Source organism: Lineus longissimus, chromosome 11, assembly GCF_910592395.1.
Source record: "Lineus longissimus chromosome 11, tnLinLong1.2, whole genome shotgun sequence".
NCBI classification, from domain to species: Eukaryota; Metazoa; Nemertea; class Pilidiophora; order Heteronemertea; family Lineidae; genus Lineus; species Lineus longissimus.
This window is the reverse complement of record NC_088318.1, coordinates 12052717-12070615: the sequence shown is the minus strand read 5'-3', so window position 1 is coordinate 12070615 and position 17899 is coordinate 12052717. Positions and strand designations below refer to the sequence as shown.

Genomic DNA, 17899 nt, shown 5'->3' with positions numbered 1-17899 from the left:
TTGGACACCTGAAACACATGTTGCTGTTACTTCAGGCTGGGAGCAATTCCAGTGATGTTGAGCAGACCACTCCATATCAAACAGCTCTGTCATCTGGTGTGAAAAGTAGTAACTAAGTTGTATAACTGCCACTATGACAGTCCAGTTTGAAAATATACCAGCAGCAAATCATAGTGAATCATCCCAGGCTATGGCAAGGAAATTTATAGCTCACATGAAACAGAAATAAGTAAAGTTCTGATGACAAATATGCATGATTTTTGTGTGCGCAAGACTAAGATTCTTCTTCTAACTAGCCAAAAATGAGTTTGTTTGTTCTATCAATAATTGGAAACAAGGAAAAAACGACATTGATTTGATATAAACAGTATTTTATTACAAATCCTTGCAATATTGTTCAGGGGAAGTGCTTAACGGCACAATTTATCATGATTCCAGACCCGATATTAGCATGTAGAGCAATTTTGACTATATCCCACAAAGGTTGTAGGGTATTCACTTCCTTGAAGAGTGAGTGGTCTGTAAGTTGACAAGAGCTGCACTGCTCTTTATTACTGCAGTCACAGTGTGCTAGTGTCTCACAGGTAAACTGTATTTCGAACGATTTTACAATCTACAGACTCTTTAAGATGAACAATGAATATCTGAATACAGATTTTTCACAAATTGTTTAGAAGAAGACCAACCAGACTACGGAGCTAAAAACATCTTTGTTGTCAGGCAGCTGGGACTAAATCCCCATTAGTAATAGGCAAGGTATACAATGATCGGAAGTGCCACTGTCCGCTGGCCATCTTTAGGGAACATAATACCATCACAATCAAAAATAAATGAGAGCGGATCAAGTGACACAGTCGAGTTTCCACCAATATAAGATCAATTGTTCAGTTCTTGACTTTTAATTCTCGTCAAAACATTCCAGACGCTCCGCCACTTGACTTGTGATATCGTGCCACATTCGTCGCAGAGACTGTGCCGTTGACTGAGCCAACGTGTGTATAACCTCCACCAATCAGTCCGTTTTCCATGACTGCCGTCATACTGCCGTCGCCTTTCAACACCGAGATGCACTTCCAGTTGTCGAGGTAATTAGCTGCAAAGAGAATGCAATGACAAGTAGAGTAGAACCTCTCTTAGCCGACATCTCTCTATTAAGGAAACTCACTCTTACAGGACACAAGTTTTGGTCCTAAATTGGTTTAAGTCATGGCAGACTGTGTTAGCAGAAACGTAACGAGTGTCTGTTTGGAGACTGGTATCTTACCTTTCCAGAGTCGTACGCTGCCGTCATCTCCAGAGGAAGCTAGTATCGTTCCAGTAATATTCCAACTCAATCGCCAAACCTGTGAGTTGTGTTCCTCAAACTGTGCCACCTGTCGGATGCCAAGTTTTGTGCCACTCTGTTGTGATGCTGCCTGTTCTTTCCTAAAACAAAAGTAAGACGAGTATTTAAGCAATCAAAGAAACGTAATCAAGCCGTTCACTGGTAGATTCTCTCACTGACAGTACTCCATTTTACCATCTTGACACCCCAAAAATGAAAACTTAATCAAAATCGAGGAACCTAACTTGGTGGGGACCTCTAAAAAAGTGTAATCAGAACACCGTCACTATTATAAGGACACTAGTTTTGGTACAGAATTCTTCACTTCCAACTTATTTGATCTCTGTAATCAGGGCACCTGTATTAAGGACAGTGTCTGCCAGTCCCAAGGGTGTCCTTATTAGAGAAGTCCTACTGAAGATGTCTGGTCAGGTAAGGTGCTATTGTCCTACCTTAGGGGCTCTAATGTCAGTATGCGGACATCTTTTGTTGCTATTGCTAGAGAATGGTACGACCGTCCAAGATTTGGTGCAAATGCTACATCATTGACAGGATCTGTGATTGTCGATAGTATATCGATTTTGGTCCATTTCCTGAAAAACAAATAAAAATATCCAAATTGTGAATAGAGATTTTTCGCAATCCTGTCCGAGAACCGCTCTGCTAAAACTGTTCTTGTTCTTGTTCCCCTTGTTTGAACCATGAAAAAAAGGTTTTCGAATTCATAAATGGGGATGCAGTAGTGATGATCGGGTTTTCATGTTCTGAAATCTGCTTTTTGAGAGGTTGTGGGTTCGAATCCTCCCAGAGGCACTTAAGTTTAAATGAGCATTTAGTGGCTGCACCTTAGCATCCCCCAGATGATTCTGGCATGACAAAGCCTTTTAAGCGAAGATCGGACAGCATAACCAAACTTCAACGGTTTTTCAACTGTGAAGAGCTGCGTAGTGGATGTTATTCAATTCTATTCAAATCATGGACACGACTAAATGAAGCTGTAATGCTTCTTTCTGGCTGGTTGCAACTCTTACCTTAGGTTATCGCTGTATTCATATAAATGAACTTTCCCACCTACGGCCTGATTCGGGTCATTGCTGGCTATGGCTAACATCGGAGCATGAACTCTGAAACATGGTACATGTGATGATAAGTAATGATCAAGTTTAGGCCACACTCAAAAAATTGTTCGTTTGATATGAACCTACCTACCGATGGAAAACACCCCATGCTAAAAAAGTGCAACCACAACCTATTTTACAATGAATTATTACCTGGAGGGGTTCCATGAGAGACAACTGCAACCTAATTTACACTGTATCTCATGCTGTAGTGTCCATCCACTCAGATTCATCACATCGGGAGCCTCATAGATTCGCACCACGCCGTCTGCTGAGCAAGTGGCCTGAAAAGAAACGAACAATAAAAACAAAAGAAAGTGCAAAGAAAGATTCCATTAAACACTTTAATAAATCTAAAATAACCTTAGTCTAAATCTGTTAAAGTTATTGCAGGACATTTATTAGAACCTCAAGACATATCTGTCTGAGGAAACCCTCTCAGTCTCATGAGATTGTCAAGTTCTAAAGCTGTTTCCTGTAAACTGCCAAATTTTCTCAGGCAATTTTTTTTGTGAATACGGTAACCTACATTCATGAAAAGAATAAATCACAAGGTCTTATTTTAAATCTAATTGTTCATCCAGCGTATCCAATTCAAAGTTCTTGTAATTACTTTCATGGCACTTCATCATATTGCACGGGAATACTTGTGTGAACTTGTCAGTGCAAGATACCAGTCTCGGGTGCTCCGGTCAACAGAAAGTGTCAGGCTACTGGTTCCCAAGACAAGCATACCAACCTGTGGTGACCGGGCATTTTCGGTGGCTGGACCAATGTTGTGGAACCAGCTACCTACGGAACTGACATCTTGTACAGACCTTACTACATTCAAGGCCCTCCTGAAGACTTATCTGTTTGGGAGGGTCTTTGGTCTCTGATCTTTGATTAGTTTCTCTATTATTGTAAAGCGCTTTGAGCGGAGATTGCATCTCTGGATACAGCGCTATATAAATTTCATTATGTATGTATGTATGTATCAATCAGTACTTACTAACTGCAAGCCTAAGTGTTTCGGAGCAAACTTCACATCTGTCACCGATGTCCTACTATCAACCAAACTGCTGCGTTTGACCCAGTGGTTCTGCTGCCCCTCAGCACTCGGCTCGCCAACTGAAACAGAAAATTTAATGAAAATATCTATTTTATTGCTAATTAAATATCAATTTAATTGACTGTTGCTAAAGAGGTCAGTGACCAAGTTACTCAAGAGTTCAGCCAAATATGGTTGACCTAGTGACTCAGACTTTAGCCGAATATGGTTGACCCAGTGACTCAGGCTTCACCTGAATATGGTTGACCAAGCGATCAAGACTTCAGTCAAACATGGTCGACCAAGTGACTTCAGCAAAATATGGTTTTATTTACCTATCTCTTCCCACACTGCGGCTGTCCTGTCAAATGAACAAGTGGCGATCACCTGTCCAAACTCTGGGTGGGCCCAGGTTACTCTCCACACCGAACCACTGTGAGTCTGAAACAACATAAGAAAGCGAATTGATCAGAATTGGTAACCTGAAAATATTGCTGTCACTGTCGCAAGGCTAAGGTCTTCTGACAGGTTCTGAGTGTGCCCATTTATTTTTTTTAGCTCTGAATGTCTTTGTCGAAACTGTGTATTCACTTGGACTATGGGTCTACTCACCTTCCAAAATGCGGAACAGTGCCAGTCTCCATCCTCTCCCAGGTCCCAGATCTGCAAAGCAAGGAATTATCTGGTGTTTTAAAAGAGGCTTTGCGTGTGCAGTGCATCCAAGTTGGGCAATTAAAAGGTCACTCCGACTCCCATCAGGTGCCCCAGTTGATTGATGCTGTGGCCATGGATGGATATGCCATATGGATGACAATTGACATCTGTCTTATCAACAGGACAGGTGCCATCCTCACACTCTTGACACTGTTTATCGTCAGACTCCTATGCAAAGGATCGAGTGCCCCAGTTTATTGATGCTGTGGCCATGGATGGATATAGAGGACATCTTTCTTGAAGCATCGATCAAAAGGACGGGTTGTGTAATATGTAGCCTATCTCAGATCTAACGTTTACGTGTTATAGGCTAGGCCTAATTTTAAGTGTACAAAAACGGAACTTCGCCTTGGCGTCGATTTCAAATCGTTCTAGAACACATACCTTCACACTTTGATCACTGGAACATGTTGCCATACGTCGACCATGGTAATCAAATGCTACATCATGTATCAGATCTTTATGTTCAACAGGAATACTTCGTGGAACAAACATTTTTAAGATGAGAAAATCGAAACGAAAACCAAAATCTTACACTTCCTTCTTGCCACTAAATCATGCCCGTCAGAGTCTTGGCCGTCTCAGCGCCACCACGCGGGGCCTAATGCTATTAGGCTAGACACTATTTATTAGACAATCGTTGTGGTTGTCGTTGCCGGTAGGCGGGAAATTCAAAAATTCAAAAACGAGCCAAAGCTGATTTCATCGTTTGGCACATGGAGTATACGAGGTCTTACAAGGGCTGCGGGACTTTTCGAAGTAACATGAATATGTTGAACAGGATAATTGTTTAGTTGTCACTCATTATTTGACTACACTCATCATCTTTGTCAATACTTCGACAATAGAGAGGTTCATAACGGGGTGATTTTTTCTCTGGTTGTCGTCACCAAGTCAAATTGGTTGTTCGTTTTGTACTTTTGTTTTAGGAGATGCATGACATAAAATTACATTTCTTACAACGCAATATTCGTCGTGAAAATGCCACTTCTTTCTCGATATCGGATCAAATGAACTTATTTTCCTGACGCGATGTGTGTCCACGCTTGGCAGCATCACTGCCATAGCAATTGTCCTCATTGGTATTATTTTAAATATATGCGTCAGTAAATGTCACAACCATTGTACAATATCACAACCACTTTTGAATAATAATAGAACCAATTCATTTCAGAAACGACTTATAGTCTTTTGAATAATACTTTATTGGAGAATTTCATATAATACATGTACATTTAAGCAAAATAAAAGACAGCAATATACCTAATGTTGGTTCAACCAAAAACCGCCAATTCGCTGGATCGTCTTTAAAAAACGATCAATTCGATTGGTCGTCTTTGGTAAGCCACATATCTTTAGTGTTGTCATCGGGATACACTATTGATGGAGAAGTTAATCTTTCATCGCGACGTGCAGAGGAAAGACTTGCGTTTGAACGTTGTCAATATACTTAAGGAGTGCATCACTGAGAAAACCCCAGGAGCTGGAGCTGCATGGACGTAGCGCTCCTTTGATAACAATACATCCCAACACATTGCAAAGCAGCCGCTGTCACTTATTGCAGCCAGTCGGCCTTCAGAAGGACTTCACATGTATCAAATTCTGTCACGAGCTCAAAACTATCAGTGCACAGTAATCCAAATAATAATCGGAGATATAATTTATAGTTTCTCACGAGAAAGTGTTTTGTGATTTATGTCCAAAGATTACTCCGTCTTCTGGTTTGTGTCCTCCTTCCCCGCTTTTGTTTGGCACATCCTTGGGCAGCAAGGAGGTCCTCCATGGCCTCTGAAACCCCCTCGCCCGCGAAATCGGCCGCCCCGTGAACCGCCATGACAATGACCGTGTCTCCAGTCTCCATTAGGAAATCCGAACATTCCTCCAAAGCCACCCATTCCTGGGAACAAAAAGGGTGGCCCATGACCATGGTGGCCGTGGTGGCCGTGGTGGTGATGACCACGTGGGTGATGATGACCAAAATCTCCTCGGTGTACGAACGGTCCATAACCGCCCATTTCGTCTCCGCTGCTGTGCATAAATGAAAGTCCGTGCGGGCCGAATCCCTGGTGCATGAATAGCCTTGGGCCGAACTGCTGACCCCAAGGACCCATGTGAGGTGGGCCTCCAGCTTCGTTAGTTCCTAACATGTAGTATGCCCAGCAGGCACACTGGAGGAACTCCATTGGAACGGAATCTTTCGTGTCAGGGTTCCCTTCGCATTTTTCCTCATTAGCTGTCACGGTTTCCCCTTCCTTGGTTTCTGCACCAGGTCCCTCACTTGATGTACCCTCGGTTTCCATACCCTCCTGCTTAGCACTTTCCTCTTCTGATTCGGAGCTTTCACTGTCTCCAAAACATGGCTGCACGAACCCTTCTTGGTCCTGTCCCCACGGCTGATACCCACCGTGGCGACCCATCGTGTAGTAGTACCCGCACATCCAAGTCGCGCATTCCTGGGGGACACACTCGCATCCTGATTTCTCTTTATCCTCCACAGAGCAGCCGCCCTTACGTATCTTTTCCAGGTAGGGACACGCCCCGCTGTCATGATGGTGACGCTTCTGATTTGTATCAGCACCACAGCCATCAGTCCCCAGCGTAATCTTACAAAAGTGTTTGGGACAATGTGTTCTCGCTCGCGGTCCTTTGAAGCGTCGCCGACAAGACTTCCCGTCACAGCCACTTTCCTCTTTCTCGGACATTTTCAATATTCAGTTTTCCCAAAATACTTTATGTTCTCTGCGCTCTTAATAGCTGTGACTTCGCGTATAATATCGTCTGCTTATTCCGAGGATAACCGAGCGAGAAATGATACCGGATTCCGTCGTCTGCTCTTCTCTGAAACTGCCAATGAAATCAATGACTGCTCGACGTCTTTTAACCTTTATATACTCCAACGATTTCGAAAGAGATCGTCAGCAATACGTTCTGATATTTTACATTGCTCAATATATTGAGGGAACGCGAAGGCGTTCTCGAGAGGTTTCTCACTACAGAAGTGCACGACAGGCATGACTTGCATTTTTACCCGAACGTTAGCTCTCACCTAACGGCAAAAGACCTTAGTGTGCTGAGGTGTTGGGCAAACGATCATCACTTTATAGTTCAGCTAATCGATATCTGTTCTGTCAATTGCCAGGCGGGTTTTCCCATTTGCAATTATTTCAACCAGTGACTCGTAAAACAACATTTTTTGGAGCACATCAGCATGACTTAGCACTTATGAAATGCTTGAATGCCATAGACAAATAAAATTCTTTTAGTTACTCCAGATTTGCCCCTTTTGTTACGAAAAGCGATGTTCTGCATGCCCCCCCCCCCCGACATCCTGATATCAGTTTTTTTACTCCTACCTCGTATCATCCCAAGGAAATCGGGGGTTAATCTAATGTTCGCTTCTCCGGCCCTCTCCGGCACTGCACACACGTTTGTGTGCAGGGCCGGAGAAGCGAACATTTACCCCTTATTTCCTCAGGATGACCTCGTATACAAAAAACGAAATATCGAGAGGCGGAGTATATTGAAAACAACTGGATTCCCTTCCGATCCCCAAGAAATCCTCCCAACCAAAAAGTATATGGCGCTATCTAGTGAGACCCCTAGTAAAAAAATACGATTCTGATGGATAGCCTTTAGTCTCGAGTTTCAACTATCTAACGTCAGTTTTGATTCGTTCCGCTGTCGTGGGTTCAGCCAATCAATATTTCTGTTACGGGCCTCGTTCGGTCGCGAGAAATGAGATGGCTTCTCAGTTTATTTTGTTTTCACTGACAAAACATTGAATATCACACTGAATAAAGCTTTTGATGATGAACTAATTTTACCAAAGGTACACCTGCATTATACCTTTCTCAAAGTACCTATGACTTATTGTGTTCCTTTATTACGATTGAAGCGTTTACGGTTGTTGTGTTGGAGTTCCTTCCAAAATGCTCCAAAAATGTCCTCTTACTCTTATAGGCCTACATGTCTTAGACTCTTACTGTAAGCCTAGTCCATGTAGTCGCGACGGAGCACTGCATGCACTGCCACTGAGCCACTGCATGCTTGTTTGATGCATGCATTTATGCAGTTTATACTGCATGATTGGGACCTTCTTCGGGTATATAACTGGGTAGGCCAAGGGGAACCGATCAGGCACATGATTTTCATGCAGCCTGCATGTGTCAAATCGGACAAAAAAATGGACTAAGCCGCCTTTTCGTCAACAAATCGGATCCAAAACAAATCAAATGTGCACATTCGGAACATGTCAGAAGGCCTAAGCTGACTTTGGACGATGCCATAAGTCACTGTGACTCTTCGTTGGTGAAACCCATGACTGGTTAGCGCCCAAACAAACTTCTTCGAAAAGGTTGATTTCGACAACCAGAGCCGGCTAACGCCAAACAAAACAATTGCACACACTCAGATTTCAGAAGGACAGAACACATCAGATAAAAGCCTAAGCTAACCTTTGGCGGTGCCATAAGCCACTGTGACCATTTAGTTGAAACACATGACAGGTCAACCCCCAAAAAACTCATGTCGAAGTCATCCATAGACAACATGAGTGGGTAATGTGCAATAGAACTTTCGCAAACTATCAATACATGTGCGTGCATGATTTTGCCCTTAATCTGACTATTACTGACTTGTCTTTACTCTCACTCTTGGTTTCTCCATGCAAACTAACTTTCCCCTTACTCCAGGGTATCTGACTTTGTCTTCAAATCTGGGGTACTTGGCCCATACTCCATAAATACTAAATTTGTCCTTACTCCAGGGTTGCTGACTTTGTCTTCAGTCTAGGGTACTTGGCACATACTCCATAAATACTAAATTTGTCCTTACTCCAGGATTCAATCTAGGGTAATTGGTCCTTACTCCATTGTGCAATGGTTACAACAATCGTCTATGGAATTAATTCTAATCATTGAGGCAATTGACCTACTTCAGGTGTTTTCTTATTGGTAATGACTTACTCAGACTTGATATGTTTATAACTTGGTCTTGATTACACCCAGTCTTTAAGGACGTTCAACCACTAAAGTTATAATTCAATTGAGACTGGCCTCATGTACACATTCAAGTTCTGATAAATATTGGCGGAATGGGAATAAATCAAGAATTGTTTAGAAGTTGGCTACGTTTTGTATGAACTATTTTCAGGTTCTAATCATCGGACTAACATTAGGATTCTTCTTCGTCTGCCAGGGGTTTTGAGATGCATGCTGGATAGTGAGTCTATGTTCAGTAACAGCTGTCCCAGATAGTTCCACCACAGAGCCCCATAGAGCTTTGTGCTCAGGATGATGCCACTGGGCAATCATTCCTTTCAGTCTTCCTTAGGACATGAGGATTCAAGTCCTAGTTAATGTCGATATGTTTCTGTTTTTAACCACCGTGTTTTGTCTCTTCCAGGCTTGCCAAAATGCCAACCAGATTTCATTCATTTCATGGCCAGAATATCCGTCTGGAGGATGAAAACATGGTCGCCACCCGTGTCTCGAGTTTTGCTCACGCCATATGTTTCGGAGAAAAGCCACTAACGCCGGCGGAGATCTTTCTAATCGAGTTGGAGAAAAACGAAGGTGGATGGAGTGGACATTTACGGATTGGTTTGACGCAACACGTTCCAAGTAAACGAATGCCATTGCCACAATATGCGCTCCCCGATCTTGCCAACATGGGAAAGTCGTGGATTTTTGCAGTGACTAAGTCTCATAATCGTGTTTACATGGAGGACGTATCGGGCGATTGGCCGGAGCGTAAACCATACGAGTCTATCCTAAGTAACGGACAATTCGTTCAATCTAGTCGCGGATCGTTTCAACCGAACTTGCTAAAACCTTTAATGAAATATCGTAAAGCTGATGTGGACAGTGATGGGATAAGTTCCGATTCTAGTAGTAACGGAAATCTTTTGCCGACCGATGTCGGAAGTCGTATCGGAGTGATGTATGTGATAGCAGAGGACAAGGCGGAAATGCATTTTATTATCAACGGTGAAGACCAGGGGCCTTGTGCGCGTGAAATTCCTTATAAGGATGGCCCGTTATATGCCGTAGTGGACGTCTATGGGACAACGAAACAGGTGCGGGTCATACAATTATACACAGGTAAGGATAGTTTCTATTCTCATCAAGGGTACTCGGCTTGTAAGTTGAAGCTCACAAATGTAGGTCCTCCATGGTGTCCCTCCGCCTCCTAGTCTTGCAGTCTTGTGCTGCTGCTTCAGTTGCCTCCAAGACAGCTGCAGCGACTTGATTCCATTTTATAAGGCTCATTTCCGTGTGCTGCGGTTGTTGCCTGGTTGTCGCTTTCCTTGCTGGTTCCATATTGGAGCCTGCCTAGTAATGCTGTCATACATGTATCTTGCTGACATGTAACCAAGCCATGCCCTAGTTTTTGGTGTCATCAAGCATATACATTGATTTGTGCTTGTTGTGATGTACATATCTGTACTTTGAGTTGCCTTCTTACTTTGCATTACTTTGAAAACCTTCTTTCTTTCTATTCTTCAGAGCTTTCACTCCAACACGCCTGCCGTGACATAATTCTCAAACACACCAAGAAGAATGCCATCAAACAGCTGCCACTGCCTAACAAGTTAAAGGAATATCTACGCTACGAGATATGAAAGATCACAGTATTCTGCAAACCAACACATTTTTGTGAGGTTTTATTTTTGCGATTTTTGTGAAAATTTCTCAAAAAAGAATTTTTGGCAATTTTTGCTTATTGCAAATTTAGATTATTCATGAAATCTGCAAAAATTGAACGCCCAGCAGAATTATGTGGTTTCCAGTATATTCAATCAATGCTGTGAATGTGATAGTTCTTCAGTCATCGCTGATAACAGAGATGCGACATTTCCGAATTTTGGTGGATTACCGTTTTTTTCTCATCCTGAAAAGGATTTGTGGTTCTGGCTCACCGCGAAGGCTAACTTGGTGTCTTGTCATTAAAATCAATACGTTAATCAGAAAGGTCACTGCCATCAGTTTTCAATAACAAATGTTATGATCAAGAGTGGTTCACTCATAAATTATCATGTTTATGACACCGATTTCGACAATGGCTATTGATTAAAAAGAACGGGATCGAAATCGAAATTTGTATTTGTTGGATTTAAGTTCAAGGTCCTTTCAGAATTGTTTGCTGCCTAGAGGGTGTCCCACTTCAGGAACTCGTATTTTCCTTCTAGCTGTGCCATTATTCTTGTCTGTATTATAACGTAAAGATCTAGGATCCGAATTGTGAATGTCAATGTACCCTTTCCACTAAAGGGATCAACCCCTATTCATTTTGATTTATGCCGGCCTTCCATTTGAAGGTTTTCTGTTGCAATTTTTCTGTCCGACAGTGACTTGCACGTGGAAGGTGCTCTGCAAGTAGACTGTTGACACTCTTGGCAATATGTTGGACACTATCTTGCATGGTCAACTTCTTTAGAGTCAGGTGGTATAATATATAAGATGCATGGCCTACTATCATGACTATTGAGTGATCACTAACAATATAAATTCATGTGAATTATGGTCAAGTTCCATATTATGCCATTTTCTCATGACGTGGACGTAAGACTGACACAGGGTCATGATTTCTTGCTGTGCCAAATAATTGTATTCATTCACGTTATCAGTATAGTTGCTAAACACTGTTTATTTATCATAAACCACAGCTGTTGAGTTGTATTATTTCACCATGCGTCTGCCGTTGTTACATGTAAGTAGGCCTTTATTTTTGTACAGAAAAAAGTTCAAATTTCAACTGCTTCATAGGGTATCGATGGTATGAAATACTGTGTTTTGAATATTTTGTAATTGACATTTTGATCGGCTAATGTTACATAGATGTGAGTTGATATTCAGAAATATTCTGTGATTTAAGACCCTTTCCGTGAAGCTGACGGACATAATACGCCCAAACATAACCTCATGGTTGGCAAATCAACTGAGCTATTCTACTGTCTTAAAGGCCTACGCCGTTCGTTAAGTATTTCAAATTTATAATCGAATTTGAAAGTTTCGAATTGTGTAAATACATTCTGAATATAAATGTCAACAATTCCATTGTGTAGACATATACACAAATACTACATGTATAAATACTATAAATATCAAGTTTCCGCAAATTTGCTACATGTTACTGCACTTAGCATTGTGTATGGCTGCAGTTCTGTTTACCGGTTATTACAAATGGCGTACCCCTTTAAGGGCAGATGGCAGCTTTGCTGTGAGTGTGACACCTTCTGCTGTGACACCTTCTGCATGCCTTATCCATTATGTTCATCTGTGTGCGAAAAACATTAACATTTATTGGTCAAAAACTGAAAATTAATTCAACATGGAAAGGGTTTTAAAACTAGGTGGTGTTTTTGGTTAGCTTAATCTTTCACCAGATCATCTGTAAAGTATTTAGTTTGCTGTACCGGCCCAACTGAACTATGAAAAAAAATGCCCACTGGCTACCGATTGCTTGCTGAAATCCCTGGTTTACAGCAAAATAAGAATTATGTAAATTATGTAAATTGTGACTGCCGTCATCTTCTGTGTCTGCTCCTGCCTTGGAAAATGGTTCTCCAAGGAGTATTACACAATCATGACCTGAGAGCATTTATATGTGGCACTATAGTTGGGCAACAAGTGAGGCGATTGACCTAGTGCTTCTGTCCTTTCAAAGGAGGGCAGAAGGATTTCATTAATGTTGGGGGCATGAAGGCTGTTTCTCCACTGCATCTGTACATTTTCATAATAGCTCTTGGGTCAAATTTGACAGAGTGGGCGTGGTAATTTATCCTTATGAATCTGAGAGACTGACTGCGTATTCTGCAGACTGTCTCATGTATAATTGACTTAACCACAAAGAATGTGCTCTGATGCTTGGGTCTTGGTTTATGAGCTAGGCAAGACACATGTATCCTTTTTACTTTCGCTGGATAAGTGAGATTTGTTTGAGGACAGTGGAATTTCTCTTGGCAGACACATGGTTAGCAGGACACCCTCTATATTAAGGACAGTGGTCCCAAATGGGTCATTTCTGTTCATTTTGACCTGTGTATTGAGGACACCCTGCTAAGAAGGAGAACTTTGTTCAGTCCCAGGAGTGTCCTTAAGTGTTCTATTGTAATCTGTCTCATTTGAAGTCTGTCTGTAATTGTGACTGTGAATTGTTATAAGTTGAACATATAAAGTTGCTTAGAACTACTTCAGTAAATAAACGAACAGATTGAAATAAATAGTGCATGTTTTTTGTGCCCTCATCTCATTACAATCCATCCCGAAGTTTAGCAAATTGACAAAGCTTGCTTGTTGAAGGGTTACTGTTGACACTGCTGACTATAAAGAATTTCAATGGACATCGAGCAGGACTATGAGCAAAGTGCATTGACCTTATCCAGAATGCTCAGGAGAGAGCCGTGTGATGCATCATCATCGATAGTTCAAGACGATAGGGCAGAAGGCAGTCCAGGCATTTGCATTCAGAGGCGACAGAAGACGTTCAGAGACAGCCTGAGGTGTTGGGATGTGACGGACGACAGGGCAGGACATTTGCATTCAGAGGTGACAGGAGACGTTTTTGTGTCCTAAGTTGATGAGATTGGACGGAAGGGGTAAAGACATTCGCATGCAGGGGCAATAGAAGACGTCCAGAGACACCCTGAGGTGTTGGGATGTGACGGACGACAGGGCAGGACATTTGCATTCAGAGGTGACAGAAGATGTTTTTGTGTCCTAAGTTGATGAGATTGGACGGAAGGGGTAAAGACATTCGCATGCAGGGGCAATAGAAGACGTCCAGAGACACCCTGAGGTGTTGGGATGTGACGGACGACAGGGCAGGACATTTGCATTCAGAGGTGACAGGAGACGTTTTTGGTGTCCTAAGATGATGAGATTTGATGGTAGTGGTAAAGGCATTCGCATTCAGGGGCAACACAAGATGTCCAGAGACAGCCTGAGGTGCTCGGAGATGACAAAGGACGGAAGAGGACATTTGCATTTACAGGGGACAGCAGGGAGTTGACAGAAGACGTCCAGAGACAGCCTGAGGTGTTGGGATGTGACGGAGGACAGGGCAGGACATTTGCATTCAGAGGTGACAGGAGACGTTTTTGGTGTCCTAAGATGATGAGATTTGATGGTAGTGGTAAAGGCATTCGCATTCAGGGGCAACACAAGACGTCGAGAGACAGTCTGAGGTGCTCGGAGATGACAAAGGACGGAAGAGGACATTTGCATTTACAGGGGACAGCAGGGAGTTGACAGAAGACGTCCAGAGACAGCCTGAGGTGTTGGGATGTGACGGAGGACAGGGCAGGACATTTGCATTCAGAGGTGACAGGAGACGTTTTTGGTGTCCTAAGATGATGAGATTGGACGGAAGGGTTAAGGCATTCGCATGCAGGGGCAACAGAATACGTCGAGAGACAGTCTGAGGTGCTCGAAGATGACAAAGGACGGTAGAGGACATTTGCATTTAGAGGGGACAGCAGGGAGGAGACAGAAGACGTCCAGAGACAGTCTGAGGTGCTGGGAGGTGACCGAGGACGGTAGAGGACATTTGCATTTAGAGGGGACAGCAGGGATGGGACAGAACACGTCCAGAGACAGCATGAGGTGCTGGGAGGTGACCGAGGACGACATAGGACATTTGCTTTCGGAGGGGACAGCAGCGAGGGGACAGAAGACGTCCAGAGACAGCATGAGGTGCTGGGAGGTGACCGAGGACGGCAGAGGACATTTGCTTTCGGAGGGGACAGCAGGGAGGGGACAGAAGACGTCCAGAGACAGCATGAGGTGCTGGGAGGTGACAGAGGACGGCAGAGGACATTTGCTTCCAGAGGGGACAGCAAGGAGGTGACAGAAGACGTCCAGAGACAGCATGAGATGTTAGTCGGTGATGGGGAAGGCAGAGGACATTACAAGAGGAGGTGACAGAAGACCTTTTAAGGTGGCCTAAGATGATGTGATGGGACAGGAGACATAAAGACAATGGCATGCAGGGAAAACATCCTGATACAGCCTGAGGTGACAAAGGACGAAGGACAGTGCAGGACATTTGCATTCAGAAGTGACAGAAGACGTTTTTCGTGTCCTAAGATGATGAGATTGGACGGAAGGGGTAAAGGCATTCGTATACAGGGGCAAAAGAAGATGTCCAGAGACAGCCTTAGGTGACAAAGGACGAAGGACAGGGCCGGACATTTGCATTCATTGGTGACAAAAGACGTTTTTGGTGTACTAAGATGATGAGATTGGGCGGAAGGGGTAAAGGCATTCGTATGCAGGGGCAACAGAAGATGTCCAGAGACAGCCTGAGGTGACAAACGACGAAGGACAGGGCAGGGCATTTGCATTCAGAGGTGACAGAAGACGTGTTTGGTGTCCTAAGATGATGAGATTGGACGGAAGGGGTAAAGGCATTCGTATGCAGGGGCAACAGAAGATGTCCAGAGACAGCCTGAGGTGACAAAGGACGAAGGACAGGGCAGGACATTTGCATTCAGAGGTGACAGAAGACGTGTTTGGTGTCCTAAGATGATGAGATTGGACGGAAGGGGTAAAGGAATTCGCATTCAGGGGCAACCGAAGATGTCCAGAGAGACAGCCAGAGGTGCTCGGAGGTGACAGAGGACGTTAGAGGATATTTGCTTTCAGAGGGAACAGAAGACATCTGTCCAGAGACAGCATGAGAAGTTAGTAGGTGAGTGGGAAGGCAGAGATTACCAGAGGAGAAGACAGAAGACCTGTTAGGTGGCCTAAGATGATGCGATGGGACAGCAGACATAAAGGCAATGGCATGCACGGAAGCCATACAGGTACAGCCTGAGGTGAATAAGGACGAAAAACGGTGCAGGACATTTGCATTCAGAGGTGACAGAAGATGTTTTTGTGTCCTAAGTTGATGAGATTGGACGGAAGGGGTAAAGACATTCGCATGCAGGGGCAATAGAAGACGTCCAGAGACACCCTGAGGTGTTGGGATGTGACGGAGGACAGGGCAGGACATTTGCATTCAGAGGTGACAGGAGACGTTTTTGGTGTCCTAAGATGATGAGATTTGATGGTAGTGGTAAAGGCATTCGCATTCAGGGGCAACACAAGACGTCGAGAGACAGTCTGAGGTGCTCGGAGATGACAAAGGACGGAAGAGGACATTTGCATTTACAGGGGACAGCAGGGAGTTGACAGAAGACGTCCAGAGACAGCCTGAGGTGTTGGGATGTGACGGAGGACAGGGCAGGACATTTGCATTCAGAGGTGACAGGAGACGTTTTTGGTGTCATAAGATGATGAGATTGGACGGAAGGGTTAAGGCATTCGCATGCAGGGGCAACAGAATACGTCGAGAGACAGTCTGAGGTGCTCGAAGATGACAAAGGACGGTAGAGGACATTTGCATTTAGAGGGGACAGCAGGGAGGAGACAGAAGACGTCCAGAGACAGTCTGAGGTGCTGGGAGGTGACCGAGGACGGTAGAGGACATTTGCATTTAGAGGGGACAGCAGGGATGGGACAGAACACGTCCAGAGACAGCATGAGGTGCTGGGAGGTGACCGAGGACGACATAGGATTTTTGTTTTCGGAGGGGACAGCAGCGAGGGGACAGAAGACGTCCAGAGACAGCATGAGGTGCTGGGAGGTGACCGAGGACGGCAGAGGACATTTGCTTTCGGAGGGGACAGCAGGGAGGGGACAGAAGACGTCCAGAGACAGCATGAGGTGCTGGGAGGTGACAGAGGACGGCAGAGGACATTTGCTTCCAGAGGGGACAGCAAGGAGGTGACAGAAGACGTCCAGAGACAGCATGAGATGTTAGTCGGTGATGGGGAAGGCAGAGGACATTACAAGAGGAGGTGACAGAAGACCTTTTAAGGTGGCCTAAGATGATGTGATGGGACAGGAGACATAAAGACAATGGCATGCAGGGAAAACATCCTGATACAGCCTGAGGTGACAAAGGACGAAGGACAGTGCAGGACATTTGCATTCAGAAGTGACAGAAGACGTTTTTCGTGTCCTAAGATGATGAGATTGGACGGAAGGGGTAAAGGCATTCGTATACAGGGGCAAAAGAAGATGTCCAGAGACAGCCTTAGGTGACAAAGGACGAAGGACAGGGCCGGACATTTGCATTCATTGGTGACAAAAGACGTTTTTGGTGTACTAAGATGATGAGATTGGGCGGAAGGGGTAAAGGCATTCGTATGCAGGGGCAACAGAAGATGTCCAGAGACAGCCTGAGGTGACAAACGACGAAGGACAGGGCAGGGCATTTGCATTCAGAGGTGACAGAAGACGTGTTTGGTGTCCTAAGATGATGAGATTGGACGGAAGGGGTAAAGGCATTCGTATGCAGGGGCAACAGAAGATGTCCAGGAAAGCCAGAGGTGACAAAGGACGGAGGACAGGGCAGGACATTTGCATTCAGAGGTGACAGAAGACGTGTTTGATGTCCTAAGATGATGAGATTGGACGGAAGGGGTAAAGGCATTCGTATGCAGGGGCAACAGAAGATGTCCAGAGACAACCTTAGGTGACAAAGGACGAAGGACAGGGCCGGACATTTGCATTCAGAGGTGACAGAAGACGTGTTTGATGTCCTAAGATGATGAGATTGGACGGAAGGGGTAAAGGCATTCGTATACAGGGGCAAAAGAAGATGTCCAGAGACAACCTTAGGTGACAAAGGACGAAGGACAGGGCCGGACATTTGCATTCATTG

At 44.1% G+C, this 17899-nt stretch overlaps 2 protein-coding genes across 3 annotated transcripts; one reads left to right on the top strand and one right to left on the bottom strand.

Moving 5' to 3' along the window:
- Positions 1-368: 368 nt before the first annotated feature.
- LOC135495544 (nucleoporin SEH1-like) lies at positions 369-4730 on the bottom strand. The gene is made up of 9 exons (XM_064784318.1): positions 4571-4730; positions 4085-4135; positions 3808-3913; positions 3434-3552; positions 2596-2726; positions 2356-2448; positions 1777-1917; positions 1265-1425; positions 369-1093 (listed from the first exon to the last, which is right to left on the bottom strand). The coding sequence occupies exons 1-9, from the start codon at positions 4679-4681 to the stop codon at positions 909-911; spliced, it is 1098 nt and encodes a 365-aa protein (XP_064640388.1). The 5' UTR covers positions 4682-4730; the 3' UTR covers positions 369-908.
- Positions 4731-7878: 3148 nt separating this feature from the next.
- On the top strand, positions 7879-13409 carry LOC135496074 (neuralized-like protein 2). Of its 2 annotated transcripts, none has more exons than XM_064785191.1 (3): positions 7879-8015; positions 9590-10287; positions 10693-13409. In XM_064785191.1, exons 2-3 carry the CDS (start codon positions 9600-9602, stop codon positions 10806-10808), a joined length of 804 nt encoding a protein of 267 aa, XP_064641261.1. In that variant the 5' UTR covers positions 7879-8015; positions 9590-9599; the 3' UTR covers positions 10809-13409. The 2 variants fall into 2 exon arrangements, with proteins under 2 accessions (XP_064641261.1, XP_064641262.1); XM_064785192.1 differs by lacking the exon at positions 7879-8015 and adding an exon at positions 9249-9406.
- The last annotated feature ends 4490 nt before the right edge of the window (positions 13410-17899 follow it).